The sequence below is a fragment of the Arachis hypogaea genome, chromosome 5, assembly GCF_003086295.3.
Source record: "Arachis hypogaea cultivar Tifrunner chromosome 5, arahy.Tifrunner.gnm2.J5K5, whole genome shotgun sequence".
Taxonomy (NCBI): domain Eukaryota; kingdom Viridiplantae; phylum Streptophyta; class Magnoliopsida; order Fabales; family Fabaceae; genus Arachis; species Arachis hypogaea.
This window is the reverse complement of record NC_092040.1, coordinates 94,205,213-94,228,180: the sequence shown is the minus strand read 5'-3', so window position 1 is coordinate 94,228,180 and position 22,968 is coordinate 94,205,213. Positions and strand designations below refer to the sequence as shown.

At 34.4% G+C, this 22,968-nt stretch overlaps 1 protein-coding gene across 1 annotated transcript; it reads left to right on the top strand.

The window, feature by feature from the left end:
- The first annotated feature begins 18,647 nt into the window (after nucleotides 1–18,647).
- LOC112799771 (sodium transporter HKT1) lies at nucleotides 18,648–22,853 on the top strand. The gene is made up of 3 exons (XM_025841801.2): nucleotides 18,648–19,798; nucleotides 19,930–20,145; nucleotides 22,534–22,853. Exons 1-3 carry the CDS (start codon nucleotides 18,648–18,650, stop codon nucleotides 22,730–22,732), a joined length of 1,566 nt encoding a protein of 521 aa, XP_025697586.1. The 3' UTR covers nucleotides 22,733–22,853.
- Nucleotides 22,854–22,968: the final 115 nt, after the last annotated feature.

Below are 22,968 nucleotides of genomic sequence, written 5' to 3'. Positions count from 1 at the left end.
TAGACAAATAGCAAGTAATATGCAGTCAAATAGGCAATCTCAATCAATTCACATAGTATGCATATGATTAATGCCTGTCCCTAATGGCTGATGACGTCATCTGTCGGTTATAGAGCCAATCCGACAAGTCCTGGTAGCTAACCATTGGACTGTCCCTCTGTCGTGTCTCCCCAACTCGAGTTATACTCAATATAAGCTTGATCATAATCATGATCCATATCCATCACCCTCACTGGTGAATATTTATGGGGGTGAGCTCATCTGGGGCTTTCACAGTGCCCGGCCACCCTGACGACATAGGGTCAAAAGAGTTTCGAGTCTCAACCTGGTGCACGTGGTGGTGAGCCACTGCTTCCTCCTAGGGAAACACTCATTTCCGATAGTGGAAGTGCAAACATTCACAATTCATTCAACAGCATATATGCATTTATACTTAGCCATAATCATGGCTCCGCCGTAACACGGCAATAATCTAGCCATCCGGCTCACGGTTAAATCAATAACCAGCCAATTCATTAACAATTACGGCCTTTCGGCCCATGGCATAACAAGCACTTCCACCGTCATCCTCCGTATCTCACATAATCATCTTTGATCCTCATTGATCATTCATTTTTCCCTTGCTTCACTCGCAAGTTACCACATTCACTAGCTCTTTTCCTCATTGCTAGGCATATCATAATGATTTAATACACAAGTGGTGGATCGGAGGCTTAGAAGTATGAAATTTGGCTTTTAAAACTCAAAAATCAACTTTGGGATGAAAACAGGGCAACGCGTACGCATACTCCACGCGCACGCGTGGATGGCCACAAAACTCATCGATGCGCAAGTGTCATACACGCAAACGCGTGGATTGAAAATAGCTAAACGACGCGTACGCATCAGCCGCACGTACGCACGGGTACATTTGTGCCCCAGGCACAAAACAAGCACAACTCTGGCACAACTCTCAGGAAAATGGCTGGGCATTGGGTGCATCACATCGACGCGCCCACGCACACCACGCGCACGCGTGGATGGTGCCTTCTTGAAGAACGATGCGCACGTGCCAAGTGAGCCTACGCGTGGGGGTCATTCTGCTAAAAAAAATTTTCTAAGTTAAAAGTTGCAGAATTCATAGATTCAACCACCAATCTTCCGATGGACATAACTTTCTCATTTTAAATCGTTTTTTGCCCGTTCTTCGAACGACATGGACATCCCGGATCAATTTCATTTCTAAACAAGTTTGGTACAAAACGGGGATCTGTAGTCCAAGTTATGTCCCATCAAAGTATGTCCAAAAACTATATTTTCATACAAAACCACAAGGTGTCATTTTCAAAATAAGCCATTTTCAACTCTTTTCAAAATCAACCAAAACATGCCAATTTCAACCCTTTTTGAAATCAATCAAAATGTACCAAAATCAACATTAAGCCTCCTCAACTCACACATCAACACTTCACTGCAATTCACAAAACATCATCCCACCATTTTAACACTTCTCAATCAAATGGCTAAGAGACAAACACATAGACATGTCATACATACTTTCTCATCCCAATTTTCAATAATACCATTTTCAATCAACCATCATTGTACATAATCAATAACATACTCACCATCAACATGGTTTCACCCACAATTCAACCTTGATCAACCATCAAGCATATATCACAACATGCATATTTCTCATACAACATACCATCAAGGTATCAATAATCATCATCTCATATATGACCACATCATATATCTCAACCATTCAACAACATCAACAATTCAATGCATATCTTAGGACCTCTAGCCTAAGTATTTCCTACCACATTACATATTAGATACGAGAAACTAAGACCATACCTTAGCCGATTTTCCAAGCTCAATCGGAGCACTTCCAAACCACTTTTTCTCAAGCTCTCAAGGCCTCAAAACCTCCAAGAACATATTTTTGCATACAAAACCCTCTTCCAAGCTTTTTCAAATCACCAATCAAGCTCCGATACACATATATAAAATGCCTAAGCCACAACATCATACCAAAATACAAGAGCTCAATACCCAAAACCACAAATTCAACATTCTCACTAGAGTTTGAGATATCTTACCTTACCCAAGAACCAAGGGATCAAGAACAAGCCTTCCCTTCAAGCTAATGTGATCCTATAACACAAGGGAGCTCAAAACCTCAATATTTTTGCCCATGAAACTCGAAAACAAGGGCTGGAATTCAAAGAGCAAAACGTGGCTTACCTTAAGATTGATGGTATGGGTTTTGTAGAGCTCTTCGCGATGAACACGTGACTGTAAATGGTGCGGCAATCGGAGCTCTAGATCAAAAGTTATGGTAGTTTGAAGATCAAGTGAGAGAAAGAACTTGAGAGAGTGTTCTTCCCCCTATGGCCTCCATTTTCAGCGTGTAAGAGTGTTATATGAGGAGAAAGAGTGCTGAAAACTAGGGTTTTGGTTTATTTTAGTTGGGCCAAGGGCCTACTTTGGGTCCAGTTGGCCCGGTTTGGCCCGTTCGGTCCAATCTTGGTCCGATTTCTATAAAATTGGTACTGAAATTCTCGTCTCAATCTCCTTTTTCATATTAAGCCATAAAAATAACATTTTTGGCTTTCTAGAATGAATTCTCATTTATGGGTTAATTAGCCATTAATTAACCGGGTCTTACATTCTAACCACCTAATTGGGAATTTTACCCACAAAATTCAAATTCAATTACCTGAGAATAAGTGCGGATAATCCGTTCGCATCTCCGACTCAAGTTCCCAAGTGTGTTCCTCAACACCGCCTCAACTCCATGCCACTTTGACTAATGAAACCTCTTTTCTACGCAACCGTTTGATACTAATTTCATCAATTCTGACTGGAGCCACTGGAAGCGTCAAATCTTCTATTAACTGAACCGATTCAGGTTCTAACACATGGCTAGCATCAGAAGTGTACTTCCGAAGCTGTGACACGTGAAACACGTCGTGCAGGTTCGAAAGATGAGGTGGTAGAGCCATCCGATACACCACCGGTCCGACCCTCTCCAGGATCTGAAATGGACCAATGTATCGAGGATTCAACTTCTTTGCTTTAATCGCCCTACCTACTCCCGTGGTTGGAGTAACCTTAAGGAAAACATGGTCTCCTTCCTCAAATTCCAAGGGCTTTCGCCTCTGATCGGCGTAACTCTTCTGATGACTCTGCGCTGTAAGCATCCTATCTCGGATTTTCTTGACTTGTTCAATGGTCTCAACTATCATCTCCGGCCCCAACAAGCCTTTCTCTCTAGCTTCATACCAGCATAGCGGAGATTGACATTTTCTCCCATACAAGGCCTCATACAGAGCCATTCCAATGCTCGCATGGTAACTATTATTGTATGCAAACTCCACTAATGGCATATACCGATCCCAACTCGCCGGTTGGTCCAAAACACACGCTCTCAACATATCCTCTAGTGTTTGGATCATCCTCTCGAATTGACCATCTGTTTGAGGATGGTAAGCTGTACTCAAGCTTAATCGGGTTCCAAAAGCTTTCTGAAATGCACCCCAGAACCTCGAAGTGAAACGAGGATCTCTATCAGAGATTATAGTAGTAGGTACACCATGAAGTCTCACAATCTCCTTTATGTATAACCGTGCTAGCTCCTCAAGGGTATAAGTCATCCGAATGGGCAAAAAGTTAGCTGACTTCGTCAGTCGGTCCACAATCACCCAGATAGCATCAAAACCAGCCCTAGTCCTTGGCAATCCCGACACAAAGTCCATTGCAATACCTTCCCACTTCCATTGCGGAACCTCTAAAGGTTGCAACATTCCGGAAGGTCTTTGATGTTCAATCTTTACCTTTTGACAAGTTAAGCACTTTGAAACATATTCCGCCACATCATTCTTTATACCTGGCCACCAAAACATCGCCTTTAAATCATGGTACATCTTAGTACTTCCCGGGTGAATGGAGAATCCATTTTTGTGTGCCTCCTTTAAAATATCTTGCCTCAAAGTGCCAACATCCGGCACAATGATCCTACCTTTGAATCTCCATAACCCATCTTTTTCTTCCGACACTCTCCACTGTTTTCCTTGCTCAATAGCCGGTAACACCTTCCATAACGCTTCATCATTTTCATGAGCCTTTAGGAGTTCGGACTTAAAGTCACTTGAGATTTCTAATCGGCTCAAACACAGAGTTCCAGATACTTCTCGAGCACAAATTTTTAGACTTTCAAATTCTTCGAGCAACTTCTTTTCTTGAAGCATCATCCAAGCCGCATATAACGACTTCCGACTTAACGCATCCGCCACTACATTCGCCTTTCCCGGATGGTAATTCAACTCAAAGTCGTAGTCCTTCAATAATTCCATCCACCTCCTCTGCCTCATATTAAGCTCTTTCTGATCAAAGTGATATTTCAAGCTCTTGTGATCGGAGAAGACTTGGAACTTAACCCCATAGAGATAATGCCTCCACACCTTCAAGGCAAACACAACTGCAGCGAGTTCCAAATCGTGCGTAGGGTAACTAACTTCATGAGGTCTCAACTGGCGTGAGGCATACGCCACCACATTATGATGCTACATCAGCACGCACCCTAGACCCTTTAATGAGGCATCATAGTACACCTCAAAAGGCTCGTTCGGTTCAGGTGACACCAACACAAGTGTAGTGGTCAACTATTTCTTCAATGCCTGAAAGCTCTCCTCGCACTCAGGAGTCCAAACAAACGGAGTGTCTTTGCGGGTTAACTTTGTCAACGGCAAAGCTAATTGCGAAAAGCCTTTGATGAACCTTCGGTAATAGCCAACTAAGCCCAGAAAACTCCTTATTTCAGTTACCGTAGTTGGTTGTTTCTATTCCATCACTGCCTCCACCTTAGAGGGATCTACCGCTATCCCTTGTTTGCTCACTACATGCCCCAAAAACTTTACCTCACTCTTCCAAAATTCGCATTTAGACAGTTTTGCATAGAGTTTCTTTTCCTTTAGTATCTGCAACACGGTCCTCAAGTGTTCCGCATGCTCCTCTTCAGTCTTAGAATAAATTAGTATGTCGTCAATGAAGACAACAACAAATTTATCTTGAAACGGACGGAAAACTCTATTCATGTAATCCATAAACACTGCAAGAGCGTTCGTTAACCCAAAAGACATTTAGTGTACTCGTAATGACCATAACGAGTCCTGAAAGTGGTCTTAGGGATATCCTCATCCCTCACCCTTATCTGGTGGTAACCGGATCGTAAGTCGATCTTGGAGAAAATCCCAGCTCCTTGTAACTGATCCATGAGGTCATCAATCTTCGGCAACGGGTACTTATTCTTTATCGTGACCTTGTTCAGCTGCCTGTAATCCACACAGAGCCGCATGCTCCCATCTTTCTTCTTTACCAGTAGCACTGGCGCACCCCACGGTGATACACTTGGTCGGATAAAATTTTTACCCAACAGATCCTCTAACTGAGACTTTAACTCATCCATTTCCAGTGGTGACATCCTATAAGGAGCACTTGAGATTGGTCCAGCCCCAGGCACCAACTTGATTGCAAACTCAACCTCTCGGTTAGGTGGAAATTCATCAATATCATCGGGAAACACTTCCAGAAACTCGCATACAACCGGAATTTGCTCCAGTCTTTGATCATCACCCGAAACACCCGCGGTCAACAACAGAATACCCTGACATTTGGTCCCAGAGCAATTCACCATCATAGAGTTTAAAAATAATAACTATTTACCACAGCTGGTCCTTCTGTACCTTCCAGCATGAAGCACACTATTTTTGTAGAACAATCAAGCAGGACATGGTTCTCAGACAACCAGTCCAATCCCAAGATAAGATCAAGATCGATCATCGGTAAGCAGATTAAGTTATGGACAAAATCACACTGCTTGAACCTAAAGCAAACTTTCGAGCATCCTAGCCTAGTTACCATGGCTTCATGGGTAGCATTATACACTTTTAAGTCATAACCTAAGGTTACAATCTTCAATCCTAACTCATGGGCTATCTCAAATGCTATGAATGAATGCGATGCTCCCGAGTCAAATAAAGCATTTTAAAGTTTGACCAGCCATTTCACAGTTACCTCGGATAAGTGCCTCAGATCCCTCAACGCCTACATCTGAAGTAGTGAACACTCGACCAGTCTGCTGTGCCTTCTCGGCACCTTGTTTCTGCTTCTCCGAACAGTTTGCGGCTTTATGCCCCACCTTTCCACAATTGTAGCACAAGCCCTATCCAGCCTTGCACGGGGTTCTTGGATGGTGACATCCACACCTAGCACAAGCCTGCTCATTTTGTGGCTGCTTCCCAAACCTTTTCCCTTGCGAGTTGTTGTTATTGGGCCTCCTGAAAGAGCTTCCCCGCTTGAAAGGTGGACCTCTAGGTGCAAAGCTCTTCCATCGGTTCTGTGGGAATGATCTTTTGTGACTTCCTCTCTCAGCGGCTGCCTTCTTCACACACTCTTCAGCAACCCTACACTTGTTCACTAACTCGGAGAAAGTCCTAATCTCTATTGGTCCCACTGAACTGAAAATATCGCTCCGGAGTCCTCCTTCATACTTAATACACTTCCATTCTTCATATTCCACCGGAGTCCCTTGAGACATACGAGAGAACCTGAACAGCTCCTCAAACTTGTCAGTATACTCAGATACGGACATAGTACCCTGCTTCAGCTACAGTAACTCAAGCTCCTTGGCCGTCCTAGCAAAAGTCGAAAAGTACTTCTTATAGAACTCCTCTCGAAAGACATCCCAGGTGATATAGTCATCACCCTGCTGTAGGAGACGTCGGATACCTTGCCACCAATGCAACGCCTCACCAGTGAGCAAATAGGTAGCAAACTCAACACGTTATCCTTTTGGCACCACTTGCGCTTGTAGTGCCCGCTCCATAGCCTGAAACCATGTATCGGCTTCAGTCGGACTAATAGTTCCCTTGAACTTAGGAGGATTAACCTTCAAGAAGTTTTCCAGTGTCATTGGGCCCTGAGCTCCACCTCCGTCATTACCATGGTTATTCATCTGTTGACCAAGAACCTCAGCAGTAGCTTGCATAGCAGCAGCCATGTTCTCCAACGTAGTCATAAAATTCACCGGGTCATTAGGGTTATTCTCCGACGCACGAGCATTCGTATGACCTCTCCCACGGCCTCTACCGCGTCCACGAGGCGCCATCTGGTTCCTATACACACCAAACAATCGATATTAGTTGATCAGTCTCAATACCGGAAGTTTAGTGCTTCAAGGTTCCAAATGCATGCTCATGAACGTTTATGTCAATTATATCAACTAGATATACTAATAGCACATAACACACATACAGAGAATGCACAGAAGCATAGTCAGTCCGTCCCTCAGGCTCTACAGGAATGAACTGCTCTGATACCATAATTTAACACCCTACCATATAGAGTCTTATGCTTAAGTCATAATTCAGAGATGGCAAGGTATTACGACCTCTAAAATAAAAATTTAGTACAAATAGTATTGTGAAAAATGATTATAACTAAGAGCCTTTTTAAGAAAAAGGGGTAAAATAAAAATCGTCACTCAAAAAGCGCAATACTCCGATCGATAACGTAACGAACAAGGATTAACCAACGCGAGATTATATATATACAAAAGAGTGTCAAAAATGGGAATATTAAAACTCAAAATCCAGTTGCGAAGATAACCGGTCCGAGCATAGCAACATATAGATATACAAGTAAATAAAATAGGAAACCCCAAGGAAAACCCAAAGGGACACAAAAACTGAGAACCTATTCTCCAAAAAATATTCTATAAGAGGAGTCATCACAGTTGTATTATTCAATGGAGATAAAAGTATCTAAGAGGAATCATAAAATCAAAACAGAGTCCCGAGAAAAAAGGATCTTCGCTAATCCAGAAGTCTCCAGCATGCTTCAACGAGAAACCTCACATCCTGCATCTGAAAACTACAAAATCCGCATGGGTGAAAACCAGAGGTTCCCAGCATGGTAACAACTTCCACATATATAACATATAATAATAGAGAAAAGCCGAAGGCAATCCTAGAACTTTCTCCAGATAAAAATCAAAGCATATAAACAAGCTAAACCATAAGGGCATCTGACTAAAGATCCTTCAGTCTAACTAATACTTCCCTTTCCAATTCCTTCAGACCTCCCAACCACCAGAGAGAGTATAATATAGCAAACACAGTTATATCAGACAAGAGATATACAAATAGGAACAAATAAGGCATTTAGACAAATAGCAAGTAATATGCAGTCAAATAGGCAATCTCAATCAATTCACATAGTATGCATATGATGAATGCCTATCCCTAATGGCTGATGATGTCATCTGTCGGTTATAGAGCCAACTCGACAAGTCCTGGTAGCTAACCATTGGACTGTCCCTCTGTCGTGTCTCCCCAACTCGAGTTATACTCAATATAAGCTTGATCATAATCATGATCCATATCCATCACCCTCACTGGTGAATATTTATAGGGGTGAGCTCATCCGGGGCTTTCACAGTGCCCGGCCACCCTGACGACATAGGGTCAAAAGAGTTTCGAGTCTCAACCTGGTGCACGTGGTGGCTAGCCACTGCTTCCTCCTAGGAAAACTCTCATCTTCGATAGTGGAAGTGCAAACATTCACAATTCATTCAACAGCATATATGCATTTATACTTAGCCATAATCATGATTTCGCCGTAACACAGTAATAATCTAGCCATCCGGCTCACGGTTAAATTCATAACCAGCCAATTCGTTAATAATTACGGCCTTTCGGCCCATGGCATAACAAACATTTCCACCGCCATCCTCCGCATCTCACATAATCATCTTTGATCCTCATTGATCATTCATTTTTCCCTTGCTTCACTCGCAAGTTACCACATTCACTTGCTCCTTTCCTCATTGCTAGGCATATCATAATGATTTAAGACACAAGTGGTGAGATCGGAGGCTTAGAAGTATGAAATTTGACTTTTAAAACTCAAAAATCAACTTTGGGATGAAAACAGGGCCATGCGTACGCGTACTCCACGCGCACGCGTGGATGGCCACAAAACTCATCGACGTGCAAGCGTCATACACGCGGACGCGTGGATTGAAAATAGTTAAACGACGCGTACGCATCAGCCGCGCGTACGCACGGTACATTTGTGCCCCAGGCACAAAACTGGCACAACTCTGGCACAACTCTCGTGAAAATGGCTGGGCATTGGGTGCATCACATCGTGGCGCCCATGCACACCACGCGCACGCATGGATGGTGCCTTCTTGAAGAACGACACGCACGCGCCAAGTGTGGCTACGCGTGGGGGGTCATTCTGCTAAAAAAATTTTCTAAGTTAAAAGCTGCAGAATTCACAGATTCAACCCCCAATTTTCTGATGGACATAACTTTCTCATTTTAAATTGTTTTTCGCCCGTTCTTCAAACGGCATAGACATCTTGGATCCAATTTCATTTCTAAACAAGTTTGGTACAAAATGGGAATCCGTAGTCCATGTTATCTCCCATCAAACGACTCTTTTCAAAATCAACCAAAACATGCCAATTTCAACCCTTTTTGAAATCAATCAAAATGTACCAAAATCAACATCAAGCCTCCTCAACTCACACATCAATACTTCACCACAATTCACAAAACATCATCCCACCATTTTAACACTTCTCAATCAAATGGCTAAGAGACAAACACATAGACATGTCATACATACTTTCTCATCCCAATTTCCAATAATGCCATTTCCAATCAACCATCATTGTACATAATCAATATCATACTCACCATCAACATGGTTTTACCTACAATTCAACCTTGATCAACCATCAAGCATATATCACAACATGCATATTTCTCATACAACATACCATCAAGGTATCAATAATCATCATCACATATATGACCACATCATATATCTCAACCATTCAATAATATCAACAATATCAACAATTCAATGCCTATCTTAGAGCCTCTAGCCTAAGTATTTCCTACCATATTACATATTAGATACGAGAAATCGAGACCATACCTTAACCGATTTTCCAAGCTCAACCGGAGCACTTCCAAACCACTTTTCCTCAAGCTCTCAAGGCCTCAAAACCTCCAAGAATAGATTTTTGCATACAAAACCCTCTTCCAAGCTTTCTCAAATCACCAATCAAGCTCCAATACACATATATAAAATGCCTAAGCCACAACATCGTACCAAAACACAAGAGCTCAATACCCAAAACCATAAATTCAACATTCTCACTAGGGTTTGAGATATCTTACCTTACCCAAGGACCCAAGGAGCAAGAACAAGCACTCCCTTCAAGCTAATGTGATCCTATAACACAAGGGAGCTCAAAACCTCAACATTTTTATTCATGAAACTCGAAAACAAGGGCTGGAATTCGAAGAAAAAACATGGCTTACCTCAAGATTGATGGTATGGGTTTTGTAGAGCTCTCCGCGGTGAACGCGTGGCCATAAACGGTGCAGCAATCGAAGCTCTAGATCAAAAGTTATGGTAGTTTGAAGATCAAGTGAGAGAAAGAACTTGAGAGAGTGTTGTTCCCCCTATGGCCTCCATTTTCAGCGTGTAAGAGTGTTATGTGAGGAGAGAGAGTGCTGAAAACTAGGGTTTTGGTTTAGTTTAGTTGGGCCAAGGGCCCACTTTGGGTCCGGTTGGCCCGGTTTGCCCCGTTCGGTCCAATCTTAGTCCGATTTCTATAAAATTGGTACCGAAATTCTCGTCTCAATCTCCTCTATCATATTAAGCCATAAAAATCACATTTTTGGATTTCTAGAATGAATTCTCGTTTATAGGTTAATTAGCCGTTAATTAACCGGGTCTTACATTTGGCTCCAAAAAAGAATTCTGATCCTTGATGAACCTCTGATCCTTGACAGCTCCAAGCTTTCCATTTTTGCTTCTTCCTATCTTGTAGCTCCAAAAGCTATCTTCTTTCTTTGATGAATAAAAAACGAAAATGAGCTTTTACAACTAAGATCTTCTTCTCTTACCGAGGCGGATCTTTTCTTTTTCTAGCATGGAAGATCTTAAAGCTCTTCTTGAAATTTTGTCTTCAATGACAAAAATCTAACCATGGCTTGCTTCGGATCTTTCTTCTTCATAGACTTTTTTTATCCAACCTTTTTTTTCTTTCATAGCTTCACTGTTTACTTTCTCTGATAGCTTGTTTTCTTTTTTTTTTAATTGATTGACAACCGAAAGTAAGAGAGAGAGAAGAGAAAAAATACAAAGCTTTCAATGCTAAATTAACTCAATTTAATTTTATGTTTCAGTTATCTATACAAACAATTAATTCATTTGAATTTTAAATTCCATTCTACAATATAGTAGGTAACACTGGCTTGTTTGGAGTCCTTCTCTCTTTTTCCAATTCGAATCCACAATGCTATAGGACCAAGAAAGGTGTTTGGTTGGGCTTAACAAATTGTTGGGCCAGCTTTAGACTTCTTAATTTAAAATTCAGCCACACAAGATAAAAAAGATTTATACAAGGCTTTGATTAACTTTAAATAACAAGTTGGGCTTAAAATGTTTTTGACCCATAATCAAAATTTGCACACTAACAAAAACAATTGGAAGCAAATATTGAAATAACAATTTTTTAATTAATATTTTTAATTATGTTTGATCATCATAATAATTCAAGTTTTCCAAACTCAACACCCGTGCTCGTTTCAAATTCACGTATACGTTTTTCTTCTTCCCTGATGTTACGTCTTTTTCTTCTCCTCTTTTTTATTATTTTTTATTTTCGTTACCGTTATCACCACCTCCTCCTCCTCCTCCTCTTCTTTTTTCTTCTTTTTTCATTCTTCGTTGATGATTCAATTTTTGTTTGTGTGCTTGTTTTTGAATTGAGTTTGTGTCGCAATTATTAAATAATTTTGTTTCATCCTGAATTTAAATAAAGGTACACTTGGTCTGTACTTGTTTTGAAACGAGTTTACATTCTGAATTTAATTTTTGGTTCATTCTAAATATAATTTCGGTTCATTTCTGAATATGATTTCGGTTTATTTATGAGTTAATTATTTTGTTATGTGCTTGTTTTGAAACGATTTTACATTCTGAATTTAATTTTTGGTTCATTCTAAATACAATTTTGATTCATTTTAAATATAATTTCCGTTCATTTTTGTTCTGCACAATTCAAAACTCTTCATTCCCACCTTCTACTGTTTCTTTACCAGGGAGAGAAGGAGAAAAAGAAAAAAAATATAGCAGTAACAACAACAAAAGAATGACGATAAGGAAAAAATACGTGAAGAAGAAGGAACGCGAAAAAAAAGGAGGAGGAAGAAGAGGAGAAACGCGAAGAAGAAGGCGAAGAAGAAGAAGACGCTTCGTGCGTAAACGAGCGTGAGAAGAAGAAGAAGAATGCAAAGAATTAAGAAGAAGAAGACGCTACGTACGTAAACGAGCGTGAGAAGAAGAAGAAGCTGCATGAGAAGGAGAAGCAGCTGTGCGTGTAATCACGCTCTTTTAATGAGAATAATTTTTATTAGTGTTGAGCCTACTTGAATGGATTTAGATGAAAAAATACTTAGATGTGTAGCAATTCTGATATAAAAATACATAATAGCCGTACAATATACAAAAAATTACGAACTAGATATAAATTTATAATCAAACTTTCCAAAAGTAACAATTTAACTTACAACTACTAATGAGATATATTTTCAATCAAATATTGCAATCATAATAATCGAATATTTTGGTACGTCTATTAATCAGTTAATTAAACCTTTCATACGTTATACATAAACCTTTCATTATTGGATCACTTGGGTTATTTTGTGGTGGTATAAGATTTTGTATGATTTTCAATATATATATATATATATTTTTGGTAAAGAATTTGGTTATATCGGTTACAAATATTTGATTACGCATATAAAAAGGTTTGATTATTTCAAAATGTTGTTTATCTTACGTGGATTGTTGATTATTATATGCTAATATAATTGTTAAAGGTTTGATCAATTTGGTTAGTATAGCTTTGATTGTTTAATTATATGTGTGAAAAATTACCTTATAATTTAACATTTTTGTCTTAATATCAAATTCCTCTGTACAATTAAACGTTTTTTTTTATTTTAATTTACATACCATACATATTTTTATCAAATACGTATATACATATTATTCTTATTATTATCAAATTCATTCCATTAAAATTTTCAATTATTCATTGCATGTTCATCGAATGATAAAGTAAAAATACGAATAGTTTTATCAAAATGATAGAATTAAGAACTAACTTGTCAACACACATTTTATTAAGACTTCTCAATATTTTGCTGAATCATTGGATGAACGTGTATAAAGTGAGTGCATTTGAACTTAATTTTTTTTTTCTTTCTTATTTGATCAATGGTTAACATTACGGTGAACATTGTAAAACCCACCAAGCTTTTTATTTTAGGAAAAATATAAGTAGACAATAAAAATATTAAATAATATGAATAATAGATATATTGAATGTTTAATTTATTAGGTGTGTGGATGGTTATTCTAATATTAAGATTTAGGTAAATATTTTGAAGTATAGTATGTTTTACTTGAATTGGATCAATTTTAGGGTCCGTTATTTATGTTATTCAAGAAAATCATTGACTACCTAACATAACCCTTTATTTTATGCTATGTAATCTCATCTTTCAATTTTGTAGTTCATATATATATAATCATATGTGATTATGTGTGAAGTAATATTATGGAAAATAAGAGTGAAAATATCATTTTTCTATCATTTATTTATTGGAAAATTATCACGTCACACTCAACTTCAATTTTGTATTGCTTGCCCTAAACCAAAAAAAAAAAAAAGAAATCAAATTAAATAATTCAAGATTAACCCAACTATGCCAAAGATAAAACACTAAAAGGAATATTAGCCATTCAAATGTGAAAATAACCATTACGCAAAGAAATATTCTAAACCACATATATGTGCTATTAAAGTCAAAGCATATAGAAGCCAATGCATTGTTGTTCAAGGAATTAATGACATATATAGCTTCACCCAACTTACCAAAACACCTTCCATCGTTTGAATTTGTTTGATTTGTACGAATTTTACTTCAACCACAAATCAAAAAGTTATTTCATCAGCATAATTACTCGAAATTGTGATGCTTAAGTGAATATCTAGGACTATAGTCTTTATGATGATATCATTAGTATTTAAGGTTATTGTTATCGTCCAAATTGATAACCCAATTTTCATACCACTACCACAAAAACGGTGTTTAGCCATCAAATTTTAACTACGAACATTAAATCGTGATAAAAATAAATGAATGTATCTTCTATTTATCACGAAACATTACGGCTAAAATTTAATCTTTTGCTACAAACAATATTTTTTGTAGCTGTATTTCTTTCTTATATTAACGTACCATGGCTATTCTGTCTTGAATAAATTAATTTTTTAAATAAATTTATTAATGTATAGTATCATTTTTTTAATATTCTAACATTAACACATATTTATGAAATTAAATCTAAAAATATAAAAAAATGAATTTAGATAAAATAAAAAATTATAAAAATAAAGATAATATTCTAATATTTGAGTTAATTATAAAGATAAAATTTATTTAACTAAAATAATATAATTTGAATAGATAATAAAAAGTTCAATAATTTGTAAGTATAAAAAATTTTTTGGTTTTTATTAAAAATAAATTATTTATCATTTTTTGAATTTAAAAAAATGAGAATAAGTTAAAAAAAATTAGTCTTTATTTATATGATTTAGTACATACTATATATTTTTGTGAGTACTGTACTCTTATTATTATATGTATAATTATCTTTTTAAAAATTATTTTGTGAAATTATGAATTAAATTTTTTATTTTTATTATTATTTAATTGGTATATTTCATTAATTAATTATTTTACAATTATTTTCAGTTATAAAAAAATTAATACTAATTAATTTATGAATCACTTGTATAAAAATTTGAAATTTTATTAAGTAACAAAGAAATTAATTTATAAAATTTCTTATAACAATTTTATCTGATAATTAATTTGTCTAATGTAATAAAATTTTAGTAATTAATTTAGTAATTAAAATTTATTAAACATTAAAATTTTCAGGTAAAAGTATTTACAAAATTTACTTAATGTATAACTCTTGTTATATTATTTCATGTATAATAGGTAAATAATTAAATAATAGTATATTGTTTAAATCATCAACTATCAACTATATGAAATGAGAGATTGTGAGGGTCATATATTTATTAAAGTAGTTTTTTGGTTATTTATTGTTATTGTAATAAAAATTAAAGATAAAAATATTACAAAATTAAAATTTAAATTTTTTATTATATTTGACCATTAAAAAAAATAAATAACTATTGTATTAAAAATAAAATAATTTAAGGTATATTTAGTAGATAATAACATGAAAGAAATATTCTTAAGATTAAAGAAAGTTAAAAGACAATTTAAACAACATTGGTCAAGCTGAATTTTTAAAATTTAAAATTTTAATGTGCGCTTAACTTCTGAAATAGTTTTTGGCGAAAAGTTAAAATAATCACGGACAAATTTTAATATAACTTCCCATCATTCACGGGTCTTTTAACTCCTACTTTTCTGCAGCACCTTAAAAGCACTCTCTTTAACCACACTATATGAACCCTATCATATGATAGGGTATCCTCCAAACTCAAAATACCGATTTTTTTTTGTTATTTGTTAGTTTTTTTAGTAGATTTTTTCGTGAAACAAAAACATAATAATTCAGAAGAGACCCTTTTAGCAGAATTACGATAACACATAATATCAACAACAATGAAGAATTTGCAGAAGGTTTAGGTGAAATAAGTCTCAACTAGTACCTACCAGAAAAGATTATAATGACCCTTTAGTTGTGAATGTCAAAGGTATATGAAATTTTAATTTTTTTTACGTAATTTTTTGAATTTTAATATTTAGTTTATTTTTTTTATTCAATTTTATATTCATTGCAGACACTTCTATGGGAGAAATTACAACCGGCAAAAGGACGACAATTTAAGTTTGGCATTTAAAAATGGATGAAAAAGACTATAGAACTTGATGGGCATGAACAAAGTCGAGATAATGACGTAAATTTATTGATACGATTTCTGGGTGTAATGGCTCGTAGAGCAACACTGTAAATTGGAAAGGTCTTTGGTGTTGAAAATGTATGATGTGTGATAAATTTAGAAAAACTGAATGAAACTTTAGAGAAAAAGCTATGGATATGACAGCTCTGTACAAATTTTTGTTATCAAAATACAGTGATAAAGTGCCTAGTTTATCCAGTGATATGTTAGACATTTAATTAATATATTTAATAAGTAATAGTTGAAATTTTAAATATATTTAATCTAGAAGGGATTAGAATTTATTTTATTTATGTTAAAATTTTTTTATTTCTTATTATATATAAGTTTAGACTTGTATTATTATTATTATTATTATTATTATTATTATTATTATTATTATTATTATTATTATTATTATTATTATTATTATTATTATTATTATTATTATTATTATGGAAAAATGTTAGATATTATATATTTAAGAAGTTTGATTTTTGTTATTAATGTAATATATATAAATATAATTTTAATTTAATAAAATTGTTCAATTAGAGTAAATTAGCATAAATTAGCCCTGAATTGTATGTGAAAAATATAGTGAGTTAGCCACAAAAATAGTGTGATTAAATAATTCAACATTAGCCACAAAAAAAATGTGGCTGAAAAACCTGACCTGCACAAATTAACTACGGATGAAGTGTAGTAGAATTATACTTTTTTTATTTAATTATTCTTATTTAGCCACGGCATTATGCGTGGACAATGATATACAAATCGTAGCTCTTTGAAGGTCTCCACGATGTTTAAAATTGTGGCTAATAACGCTAAAATCGTGGCAAATTGAAAATGCAACCTCCCGATTAGCCACAAATATTCTTTCGTGGCCAATGTATAGTTGCTACGGTTAACTTAGAGTTTAGCCACAATTTTTTTCGTGGCTAAACCCCTTATTTCTTGTAGTGACCCCAGTCTTCCCGCAACTTAATTTCTTTATTGTTTATAACTAAATATGATAAGTGATTTGAATCAGTTTGATGATTTACAGTAGGGTGGGTACCGATCGGGTTAGTTTGGGTTTATGATAAAATTAGAATCGAATTAATTGAATTGTAATTAATTTGATTTGATTCGAATTTATGTTTTTTTGTGTATATACCGGAACCAAACTAAATCGATTAAGAACGGATTGGTTCAGTTCGGGTAATTGGGTACCCGATGAAACAGAAATTTATAAAAAAAGATAAAAAAAAACAAAATTTTTATCTTGAAAATTTTGTAAGTACAATAAACATGTAATATCAATAGAAATAATCCATACATGTTAAATATCAAATACATTAAAAACTAAACACATTAAAATCCAAACATATTAAACACCAAACACATTAAAATCCAAACATATTAAACACCAAACACATTAGATGCTAATTACAAAAGTGTAATAGAAATAATCTTTCAAAGGAATAATCTTTTGATTAATATATGGTCGAGTTTACGGGTTGGTTCGGGTTCCGCACCACCAGAACCGTTACCCGAACCAATTATTAGAGAGAGTCATTGATTTGGTTCGGATTGACCCGATTATTCATTGGTTTCAGAACCAATTTAATTGGTTTTGTTCAGTTCGAATTCAGATGGATAATCAAATATCCGCTACCCGTGCTTATCCTTAATTTTTAGCACAATCTCAAATTCAAACGTCTGTGAATTTTTTGCAGCAATTTAAAAACATGACAGTTTAAAATTGTCACAAATACCATAAAAAACCGCCACTATTTTCCATATTTTATATAGTATACTAAATTATTATTTGAAAGAACTAAGAAATTTATTAAAATTTTTTAAATTTTAAATTTACCTTTTTTTTATGCTAACATTGCTGCTTAACTACTAGCTTTGACCATTAATTAAGACGGATTATATTTAAAATATTTTAAAATAGCACATGTTAAAAGAAATAAACATATAAGTAACTAATAAGTAAGTAATACTACTTAATATATTAATTATATCATCCAAAAAAAAGTCAATATAAATAATATTTTTATATATAAAAAATAAATTTTTTTATTTATTAATATACGTAATTTATGAAATATTTATCAATTTAAATTCTGAAACGTATCTCAAATATAATAGGTATTAATATACAGGTATTCCAGATGCAATCATCCAATATATAAAAAAAGATTTAATATGTTAATATTGGATGCTCCCAAAATTCAATTTGTTTGACAAACTTATTGTATTTCGAATGTATAATATCCGAGATAAGTTAAGTCATCTATGAGTCATTGTATTCTAAATATGAAAAAAAATAAAAATTATATTAATATCTAATTTTTGAAATTTAAGACAAATCTTCCATCAAACTATTTTTTTTAAATCACTTTGTTTTTTTTTTCCAAAATATATTATTAGAAGAGATTTTATATTTTATTTAATAGAGATGAATTTATATTTTATTTAAGACAAAAATGACTTCCCAATGCCTTTATAAATGCATGCCTCCAATTCCCACTTCACGTAATCATCCAAGTCCCCATTCAATTTTTAATCAAATTAAATGATGAACCTTTCCTTCTTTGGTAGGAAGCTACAACATCTTTTTAGCCCTTATTTCCAATTCAACTTCAACTCATTTTTCATTCAGCTTTGTTATTTTATGATCATGTCTGTTTTTGGATACTTGGGTCTCAAGGTATCGAAACCAAAAACCTATGTTAAGCCTAAGAACTTCGACCTGTTTTATACTTCTGTCTCTGCTTCTACTGTCTCAAGTATGACGGCCATAGAAATGGAAGTTTTCTCTAACTCCCAACTCGTCCTCATAACTTTTCTTATGTTTTTTGGTGGTGAAGTTTTCATTTCCTTACTAGAACTTGTCTTTGCTAGGTTCAATAACAATTCATTCACTTCCATGAAAAATGATTATAGTGTCAAAGTTAGTACTAATAATAGTCTTCCAATAAAAAAGGTCAATGATCAAATTGAGCTTGGTTTAGTTTCTATTCCTAATCATCACTCATCACAAGACCAAAACCAAGTCATTGATGTCAATTATGATATTAACAATAAAGATATGCTACTTAGGTCTAACTCCCTTAAGTATTTGAGTCATGTAGTTTTAGGTTACTTTTTGGTGCTTCAATTTGTTGGCACTTTCTTGGTTTCTATGTACATGAGCTTCATACCTAGTGCAAGGCAAGTACTTAGAGAAAAAGGTATCAAAACCCTAACATTTTCTTTATTCACCATAGTTTCAACTTTTGCAAGTTGTGGCTATGTCCCCACAAATGAAAATATGATAGTTTTCAAGAAGAATTCAGGCCTTCTTATTATTATTCTCCCATATATCCTTCTTGGTAACACCTTATATGCACCATGCTTGAGGTTTGTGATTTGGGTTCTTGAGAAAATTACCAAAAGAGAGGAATTTTCATACTTGCTTAAGAATTCAAAGGAAATAGGTTATGGTCATTTGCTACCTGCCCTTCATTCTTGGCTACTTGTTGCTACCGTTTTGGGGTTCAATATAATTCAATTTGTGATTTTTTGTTCCATGGAGTGGGGAACACAAATCACGGATGGTTTGAATCCTTATCAGAAATTTGTTGCGTCTTTGTTTCAAATCACAAATGCTAGACATTCTGGTGAATCCGTTTTTGATCTCTCTACTATCTCTTCAGCTATATTGGTCCTCTTTGTCGTCATGATGTAAGTCTATTTTTTGGTAAATATTTACTTACAATTCTTAAAGATTACAACTGCACGTGAGTTTTCGCTATATTTCTTTTCATAAATTATGTGTAATAATTTGATATGATTGTTATGGGTATGTAAATCAGGTACCTTCCACCATACACAACATTCATGCCCATAATGGACCACAAAACTGAAAATGATGCCAAGAGAGACAAAAGAAGCCTAGTGGAGTGCCTTTTGTTCTCTCAACTTTCATATTTGGTTATTTTCATTATTTTGATTTGCATCACTGAGAACAAAAGCCTCATAGAGGATCCTCTCAACTTTAATGTTTTCAATATCACCTTAGAAGTCATCAGGCATGCCACTTTAATTTCTTTTCTCTCTTCACTTATATATATATATATATATATATATATATATATATATATATATATATATATATATATATATATATATATATATATATATTCTTTCTCAACTATTATTAATAATTTTTTTATTGAATTGATTCCTATTTTATTTATATCAATTTTTTAGGTTTGAGTATATACTCATTTTGGTCCTTAAAGAATTTCAATCTGGACACTTTAGTCTCCAACTAAAATTAATTACTCGATTGGTCCTTAACAATTAACTCCATCAGTCACTTAGATCCTTTACTCCGTTAATTCTAACGGAGGACAAAATAGTCCCCGACAACTCTAACAGGGGACAAAATGGTCCCTGATTTCCTCTGTTCGGAAACGACACTGTTCTCTCTCAATTTCTATCATATCTCGCATAACACTAACAATTTAACACTGTAACTTCAAACTACACAATGCATACTCTATAAATTCAATGTTCACAAGAAAAAAAATCCTCGTTCTCAACCAATTCATACTCAGGAAACTAATGCCTATATTTCTCAACTAATTGTCGTCTTCAATGGATCCCATGAATCTATATAGCAAGTCTTATTTCTTAAAACTCGTCGTCGTCGTTGCCATCTCCCTCCTCCTCTGCCTTAACATCTCCATAACCACATTGTCTACCACTCTGATTGCTTCCTTCAGCTTCTCCTGCGAACCAATGTTCAATAATCGCTTCAGTTTCCATATGAGCGGCAACGGCAACATTGCTCGTTGTAATAGCTTGGATGCGAGGTCGAAGCTGTCTTATCCAACTTGGACTCCGTGAAAGAATGAATGAAGCACTCGGTATCTATTTCAAATGAGAATTTGCATATGATGTTGAAGGAGAATCTTCTCATGATGTCCTAATGTCCAACAATCTATATTTCTTGTCGGAGAGTGGGGAAAGGCGTGCCCTTTGAGTAGTTGTAGAACTTGGTCTTGAGGATGTCGTGGACGTTGTCGGGGTTGGAAGTGATGTTATTAAAGACGTGGAAGTGAATGCTTTTGGTGGGTGAAATGCAGAGGAGGTGGATGTACCAGTCACAAAGATTTAGGAAGTGTGTGGTCCATGACATATTGAGGTAGGTGCGACACGTGTGACAATTACACTATAGCTTAATCTTGGAGGTAAAGAGGAGGAAGAAAAAGATGAAAAAGAAAACCGTAAAGGTGAAGAAGGAGAGTATGAATGTTTGGGTTATGCGAGATATGATAAAAATTGGGGAAAAACAGTATCGTTTTCGAATAAAGGGGTCAGGAATCATTTTGTCCTTTGTTAGAGTTATCAGGGATCATTTTGTCCCATGTTTGAGTTTTTAGAGACCATTTTGTCTTTCGTTAGAGTTGATGCAGACGAGGACCTAAGTGACTGACGGAATTAATTGTTAGGAACCAATCGAATAATTAATTTTAATTGAAAACTAAAATGTCTGGTTTAAAATTATTTGAGGACCAAAATAGGTATATACTCTTTAGGTTATGTTAAGTTATCTTGAACAACCCATTTTTGCACTTTATTTGGATTATAGTATAATATTTGTCATTTTAATCATTTGCACACTAATTAAAAAATTTAATATTGATTGTAAATTTATTTACTAAAATATATTTATTTAATAACTCAGATACTAGTTCTTAATTTTTAGATTAATTATTTATTGTACTGAAAATTATATTGAGAGAAGTTGAAAATAACATAATGAACAAAATATAAAATACAAAAAATTGAGTAAATTACACTAGCCTCTTATTAAATTTGAGGATAATAATATAAAATTTTTAGTTCAACTGGATAGCTAATATTTTTTCATTCTAAATTCTAATACTCTAAATTTTAAATTCTAGACCTTAAATCATAATTTTAAACACTAAATTCTTAAGTCACCAAAAAAACACTAAATTCTTAAAAAAATTAAAATTAAAGTTTTTTTACAATAATAAATTAATTAATACTAACTAATTAAAATTAGTTCCCTATTACTTATTTATTATCTTGTCATGCCTATACAAAATTATAAAGAAGACCATTGTAACAATTTATAAAACACACGGGAAATTAAATGTTACCTAACTTAAATAATATCAGAGAAAATTAGTGTTTATATATATATACTAATTTTCTATATATATATATATATATATATATATATATATATATATATATATATATATATATATATATATATATATATATATATATTAAGAAATATTATGATAAATAATGCTTAACATTGAACAACAGGAGAAGTAAACGTAATTGTTCTTTTTTTTTTTAATTCGTAAGTCTATTTACAATTTATTAATTAAATACTAATTAACAAGTATTAAAAAATGTTTGGAATTGTGCAGTGCATATGGGAACGTAGGTTTCTCAATGGGATATAGCTGCGCAAGGCGATTGAAAGCGAATGGTAGTTGCAAAGATTTATGGGTTGGATTTTCTGGGAAATGGAGCAACAAAGGCAAGTTCATCCTTATTCTTGTCATGTTCTTCGGAAGGCTCAAGAAATTCAACATGAAAGGTGGCAAAGCTTGGGACCTATCCTAGCTAATAATTCCTATATATCAGGATTCTAAAAATCAAACGGATTATTAAACCAACAGAGTTAGAAGTTCAAAAGTTTAATATTTCAATCGTTATTCATCTAGGATTGAATTAGATATAAGAAAATAATACAACGTATAAAATACATAGTTTTTAGGAGAGAAAAAGTAATATTTTATATTTTATTATTTTTAATCAGTTAATTGCTAAAAAATCGTACCAATTTAACTAGTCAACTG

Excerpts from the sequence above, each read along its gene's own strand:
- LOC112799771 (XM_025841801.2), top strand. The coding sequence starts at position 18,648 with ATGATGAACCTTTCCTTCTTTGGTAGGAAGCTACAACATCTTTTTAGC. Across the intron at positions 19,799-19,929 it reads GTCCTCTTTGTCGTCATGAT|GTACCTTCCACCATACACAA; the intron begins GTAAGTCTATTT and ends TATGTAAATCAG. Across the intron at positions 20,146-22,533 it reads ATCACCTTAGAAGTCATCAG|TGCATATGGGAACGTAGGTT; the intron begins GCATGCCACTTT and ends GGAATTGTGCAG.